The sequence below is a fragment of the Macrobrachium nipponense genome, chromosome 26 (assembly GCF_015104395.2).
Source record: "Macrobrachium nipponense isolate FS-2020 chromosome 26, ASM1510439v2, whole genome shotgun sequence".
Classification (NCBI taxonomy): domain Eukaryota; kingdom Metazoa; phylum Arthropoda; class Malacostraca; order Decapoda; family Palaemonidae; genus Macrobrachium; species Macrobrachium nipponense.
In genome coordinates this window covers 64,061,792-64,069,291 of record NC_087215.1, presented here as the reverse complement: position 1 = coordinate 64,069,291, position 7,500 = coordinate 64,061,792, and the positions used below count along the sequence as shown (strand labels likewise).

The 7,500-nt window shown below is 37.8% G+C and overlaps 1 protein-coding gene across 3 annotated transcripts in view; it reads right to left on the bottom strand.

Moving 5' to 3' along the window:
* LOC135200337 (metabotropic glutamate receptor 8-like) overlaps positions 1-7,500 on the bottom strand; it is an 809,057-nt gene that overhangs the window by 128,940 nt on the left and 672,617 nt on the right. For all 3 annotated transcript variants that reach the window (XM_064228906.1, XM_064228907.1, XM_064228908.1), the window contains exon 6: positions 1,922-2,149. In XM_064228906.1, coding sequence (XP_064084976.1) covers positions 1,922-2,149 — 228 coding nt within the window. The remainder of the gene's footprint in view (positions 1-1,921; positions 2,150-7,500) is intronic.

Genomic DNA, 7,500 nt, shown 5'->3' with positions numbered 1-7,500 from the left:
TGTTGAATGGGAATTCATCTCTCTCTCTCTCTCTCTCTCTCTCTCTCAAGGTGTTGGGTACATTGTTGAGAATCTGTTTGGCTCTATGTCTCTTTACCTAACTTACTGATGGTAGTTTTAAATGAGGTCAAAGGTAGACGTAAATGCTCACGTTAAGCAATGAGATAAAAAAAATGGAAAAGAATTAAAAAAGATATAAAAAGGAAAATGGGAAATCTTTTTCCATGACCAAATGATAGCAACAACGTCCTTAAGTAATCGGTCGGAGGAGCTAAGGTGTGGTGGCCTAGGTGGTGTTACAAGGCTCTCGTGTAATGGAACAGTGAGCTAGAGTGCCCCTCACAGTTGATAGAAAATATATCTCTAGCTCAAGTGAGGAGAGATTCATTGATTAGATATGACACCTTTTTGACTCACTCAAAACTGCCAATAAGTAAAATGGAAAACACACTCAAAGTAGGAGAGATAAAACAGGGATGAGGCACCAAAGGTGAGAGAGAGAGAGAGAGAGAGAGAGAGAGAGAGAGAGAGAGAGAGAGAGAGAGAGAATGCCCTCAAGAGAGGAAAATATAAGAAAAGAAAGGCAGAAGCAATGAAGCCATAGAGAATGAGATATCGGTGGAAAAGATGGGTACAAAGAACGACAGACTGCAGATAATCCGTATCAATGTGACGGAAAGGATTGGTGCCAGAACAGGCCATAAGGATAACTACTTGACATTGGGATGAATAGCTCTTAAAGAGATCGGGCACTAGAATATGAGAATATAGAGACGAAAAGTGAAGCATTATTTATACAACCTCGGGTATAGAGACTTGCACTAAAATGTACAGAAACTACACAGTATAGCAATAGGGTTACAGAGAGGTACAATGCGAATACAAGCGTGAACACCCCGCCCCCTCCCCCTCATGGAACCTAGTTCTGGAGTAAAAGGAAGTCGTGTCAATTGGAAACTGATTTTATGGATAGAAACAGCAGAAATATAAGCAGGTTATTTGATCCCTATGAGCATAACACAAAGTTATGGAGAATTGAAATTGGAAACTAGCACTTGACTAAACGGGAGTTGTGTAAAATAGAAGTTGACTTTACCAATGAGATAATTAAGGCTTCTCAGATGATGTTTTGCCAGTACCTTAAAAAAATCTTAAAAGTGGTGGCAAGTTATAATTCGCGGTCATCTAAACAGAGGCGACTCAAAAACCGGTACATTGAGACAGGAGCTCCAGCAACACTGGTTGGTTGATTGACTGATGTACTGATCTGTTAACTTCTTGAAACTGGCGCTGCAAGAACCGGCTCACGGAAAGGTGGTCGCTGACAGGCTTTCGAGAAATCGAGTTCAAAGTGAAGTCTGGTTATCTTTGAACATCAATTTTCTCCTTGAATGATCTTCTGTCATAGTTTTTTGAAATTTGCGTTTTGAATAATTGCGATGATAGTATTCAAACTGTATTTATGTTTGTTTTCATTTTTTTTTTACAAAATCACTTAATTTGTTTTTTCTTCATTTTTTTTCAAAAATCACCTAATTTTTATTATTCACAAATGATGACATCAAGGATGATAAAAATAATAACGACTGTAGAGACTTACAAAGACAGTTATAATCATGAATATTGTAAAAGTGGCCTTAGATTGACTGAATGCATAACGAAAGGTAATAATGTAATTCGTTTCCAAAATACTTTCTCTGAGAAAATTCCGTGAATTTCTTAATATATTATTATTATTATTATTATTATTATTATTATTATTATTATTATTATTATTATTATTATTATTAATAGTATAATCTGTACTAACTTCGTTTGACTCGGTAAAAAATATTGTGAAATGAACAATAAATGTTTGCAAAAAAGAAGAAGAAGAAAAAGACAACAAGGGGAATGTCTCCCCAGACCTAGAGGTACTCACCGACGAAAGGCACGAGTCCCTCCTGTTCGTGGGTGATGGTCTCCGTGCCGGTACAGCCGCGCCTCCCGGGGGGCAGTGGGTCCCTGAAGGTACAGTTGAAGTGCTGCGTCCAGAACTCCTTGAACCACACGTTGCGACAGTTCCTCACTCCCCCGTCGATGTCGTTCGGGGAACCGCAGATCGTTCCCCGCTTCTTGGGGCGTAGGGAGAGGAAGTATTCGTCGAATCCTGTGTTGAAAGAGAGAGAGAGAGAAAAAATAAGGGTATATAAAGTCATGACCATATTTTCGCTTTTTCATATCATTATTTTCGCTCACCCGTGACAATTTTTTCGTAACTTTGAATATCTGATGCGACACTTAACGGGCCAGCTCAGTCAAAATCAGCGACAATAACTGGGAATAAACGAGAGATGAAAAGAATTTTTCTAAGAATTCAACAATTTGAAAAAGTTTGAGGCATTCCAAAAGGTTGACAGGATCTGACAATGATTTATGAAATCTGGGCTTTCAAGCCAGGCACTCGGGAACTTTCGGTCATTCAGTTTTAAAGGTATTGTAAAGATGAAATTGGGAGAACACCACCAGAGTTGCACTGTGAAGTGATGGTTAAAAAGATTAGACAGCAAGACTGAAAGAGGGAACCGGGAGAATGGAAGTGTAAAATAAAAATCTCAAAAGTGGATGCAGCTAAGGACCGAAGGAACGCTTAAAAAATCCAAGGTTCTGAAAGGAACTGGAAATGTGGTAACTCATTTCGATAACTTCAAATACACTCAATTGTAATGAATCGTTTTAATCTTTTTAGAAATAACAGCAGAAGCAGTTTCCTCAAGAACAGAACATTTTAAAAGTAAGACAAAACATCGAACTCAAAGAGTAAAGCAACCCATTTTGATACGTTGAAATATAAGAAAGAGTTACAAGACTCTTCCTAATAACTGCATAAGTATTCGACTACGAAATTCGTATCAGGAACTTCGAGGACTCCTTCAGAGAACACGGAAACTCGCTCTGACAACTTCAAAAGTTTGTCACATCCCGACTGATTAGATATGGTAAACAGAGATACACCAGTCAGGTTCTTTTATATATGCAAGAGTTTCTGTTACGCCTTACTCGTATCTCTGACATTTCTCACTCTCATTCTTCTTAAACCACTTACTTTTTTTCTTTCGTAATAAATAAAGACTGAGTAAAGTTGGAAGTAAATATTTTATCTTTACGGATATGAATATAAATGTTTGAAAACGAGAGAAAAGAGAGAGAGAAAATATCAATCTTTTCTCAGGCGTAATTATGCGTATGAGAAACAGAGAAGAATGGAGAGGAAAGGAATCTTTTCTTCTTATGTATAACTGTGAGAGAAGGCGAGAGGAGGGAACTGAATCGTTTTTTCTTTTATGTATCATTATGAATTTGTGTATGTATATATTTGTGCGTGTGTATGTGCGTGTATGGGCATGTCAGAGAGAGAGAGAGAGAGAGAGAGAGAGGAAGGAGGAGGAGAGGAGAGAAAGATAGAGAGAGAGAAGAGACCACCTGAGAGAGAGAGAGCACTAGTTATCCCAAAATGCCAGCAGTTTCCACCATCTAAGGTGTTCGAATCTTTCTCCCAGATTTTGCAAAATCTAGTAATGTAGATCATTTAAAAAAATCGAAGCCATTCTCAGGCATTAATCCGTATTGGAAACTGCATCCAGATGCAGAAGGGGATAAGAAGACATGGAAAAGAAATGGAACTGTTCCTGAATATTTCCCTCTGGAATAGCGATGTTTTCGTAGGGGGGAATATTTGGGTCAGAAAATAGGTTGGAAAATGATTCTTTTTCAGGTTGTATGGAACGGAAATAACATGATCGCAGAGAGAGAGAGAGAGAGAGAGAGAGAGAGAGAGAGAGAGAGAGAGAGAGAGAGAGAGAGAGAGAGGGGGGGGGTAGTAAACTAACCAGCCACATCACTCTACGAGAAAAAGTCAAATAAGACGAAAGTGAGTGTTGAAACGAAGTAGATATTGACACGAGAGTTAAAAATAAAGATATAATCAGAGAGAGAGAGAGAGAGAGAGAGAGAGAGAGAGAGAGAGAGGCAGGAGTCGGCGAGGTTGTAAACAACCAATCATATCACACTACGAGGCAAAGACAAAATAAGATAAGAGAAAGAGATCGTGTAAGAGACTTAGATAACTTTAGGACGAGGGTTCACAAGAAAGATAGCATCGGAGAGAGAGAGAGAGAGAGAGAGAGAGAGAGAGAGAGACTGTAAACAACCTAGCATATCACTCTACGAGACAAATTGATTTAAAAAAAAAGCTTTCAAGAAGTAGAATCCATTAGGACGAGAGTCGAAAAGAAAGATAACATTAATGAGAGAGAGAGAGAGAGAGAAGAGAGAGAGAGAGAGAGAGAGAGAGAGAGAGAGAGAGAGAGAAGTTCTGCCGTGTTCAAGATATCCACCTGGCACTCCATTTCCAACCTGCCACAACATAAAAGTAAAATTCCGCATAATGCGCGGACGGACATAATCGATGAAGGCTGACCAGCGGCACTAAGAGTCTTCATTGAAGACCTGCTTAGGGACGAGGGCCCCTTGGCGCGGGGGTGGGGGGGGGGGGGGGGGGGGGGGGGGGGGGGGGGGGGGGGGGTGGTTTGTCCCCTTTCATCTTCGCTTCGGGATTACTTTAGCCTCAATTTACCTTTAGGCTGTAGGGCCGCAGCTTGTATGGATGTGGCCGCCGCAGGGAACGCGATCAATAATGAGGGCTGAGTACTTGGTATTGAATCGGAAAATGGGGGGCTATCTTGTTAATATATTTTTCCACACAAACACACAAGGAAGCTGATTTGAAGCCTCTCTCTCTCTCTCTCTCTCTCTCTCTCTCTCTCTCTCTCTCTCTCTCTGTATGTGATAGACGCTTGCCTCGCCTGCATTCGTCCACCTCAACAGTGGAATAGGTAACTGGTGATCTGCCGTTTGTTGCGAGTCATAGCCGGAGGTGGAGATATTTATAATTTCGATTTGGCCACTATTTAAGGGGAAGCGATGAAAAAGTTTGGAAAAAAAATATTTATAGTATAATTAAATTTTAAATGCGATACATTTGCAAATGCTTTGCGCAAAAGCTGCTCACTCATATCCTTAAAATTCTCATAATTGTGTGATTATATTTACGATAAACCTTTGAGCAAAAAATGCAAATTGAAATATATGATTTTCCGTGGATTTCTGTGACGAGGAGGTATCCGAATACGACGAAAAAGGAAAGTAATTTGCTACTAGTGAACTCTAACTAACTGTAAACACCAGTGAAAAAAAAATTATTTGTTGAAAAATCGAAGAACTATGTAAATAGTAGCACCATTTACATTAATAATGATATTTTGTAACCGGAAATAAACAATAAAAAAGGATAACGTCTTCTTTGATGAGTAAAATAGTTTCTATGGAAGTAAGGAACCTTTCTTCTCCTTCTTAGGAATCGATCCTTCTTGGCCATTTACAAATGTCGATAACTTTTACAACTGAAAACAAAAGAATAAAGAAAGAAAACGCCTTCTTCCAAGGACAAAATCGTTACGAAAGAAGTAAGGAACCTTCGCCTTCTTAGGAGTCGATCCTCCTTGACCGTTTACATTAGTATGTATTTTTTTAATATTGATAAAAAACAGTGAAAAAAGTCTTCTTTAATGAGTACAATATTTTCTAAGAAAATATAGATCCTTCGCGCTATTTTAGACTTTTATAATTGAAAATAAAGAATAAACAAAAAAAAAGTAAATTTCTTTAATGAGTCAAATAGTTCACAAGGAACTCAAAGACCTCCATTCTCCTCCGTAGGAATTGATCCTTCTTGGAGGGTTACAAATCAAAGCCTCGAAATCCTTTAATCGCGATTTCTGGTCAGATTAAAAAAAAAAAAAAAAAAAAGCGGCGAGAGTTAAGGAAAGATATTGGTTGTCAATATGATTGATTACCGCCTCCGATATCGTTCGCGTTTCGTTTCCACGCGTTTATTTTTCGCGATTCTTTTGGCACCGGCGGGATGGGTTTTTTTTTGGGGGTTGGGGGGGGGGAGCTTGACGACCCGGCGTCTTCCTATTCGCTGAGGAAGTCAATTTTCGGATTATGACGATGATCTTGATGATGATAATGATGAAGAATGAAGGTCATTATTCTTTGTCCGTCTCAAAATGGAATGAAGAATTAATATGATAGCAGCGAGCATTCCCAGGTCGATTACGTACGCAATACACAGACGCACACAAACATATGCATACGCACAGATATATATATATGAGTATATATATATATATATATATATATATATATATATATATATATATATGTGTGTGTGTGTGTGTGTGTGTGTGTGTAATGTATATGCGTGTTTATTTACTGCTAGAATCCCAAATATATAATTCTCTATATATATATGGATATACATGCACACACACGTATATATATGTGTATAATATATATTATCTTATATATGCAACATATATATATATATATATATATATTATATATATATATATATATATATATATATAGACATTAGACATTCACACATACAGTCTGTTCCACTCACAGGTTTTAGCCAGCAAAAGGGAATAACGGAAACGGAAATAGAACAGAAAAAGTGTATTCGTCCTAGAAATGGGAGTCACAGTAAAAAGAAAAGAAAAGTTGATGGGCTGTCAAAAAAAAAAATTTATCATAACCCCGGAAATCAATAGAGTACAGTTTACAGAGAGTTATGGGCCTTTTTTTCATTTTGTTTTATTTCACCTTTTTCACTGCGTCATACCGAGCAGATTTGTTTGATCTGCTGGCTTTAATATATATATATATATATATATATATATATATATATATATATATATATATATATATATATATATATATATATATATGTGTGTGTGTGTGTAGGTATATGTATATGATGTATATATATATATATATATATATATATATATATGAGGGTGGCATTACATTTATTTATACATAGCATCACGTTTTATGCATTTCGTGATCAATTTTATTCATATATATATATCGAGCTACAATGTCCTTAAATATCTAATTCGCTCGACCTCGGAATTAATATATTTTTCATATATGCTTAACCGAAGGGGAATTTTTTTCTGGATCATAAACTTGCCTGGACCCGGGCGCGAACCCATGGAGCCTTTCAAATCCAGGAACGTCAGTGAAGCTTTTACCTACTACACCACCGCAAGAGGCTAGAAGTTTCATGTCGCCTCTCACCCTCAAATACCTTTAGCGCTCAGGTAATTCGTTGGTTTGGAGACAACATCAACCCACCTCGACCCGGCGGTAGCGTTGTAGTACTTTTGACAGCACGTAGCCATATTATAAGTCATCTCACATTTCCGTGAATCATATACATATATCGAGCTACAATGTCCTTTAATATCTAATTCGCTCTACCTCGATACATGTATATGAATCACGGAGATGTGAGATGACTTATAATATGGCTACGTGCTGTCAAAAGTACTACAACGCTACCGGGGTCGAGGTGGGTTGATGTTGTCTCCAAACCAACGAATTACCTGA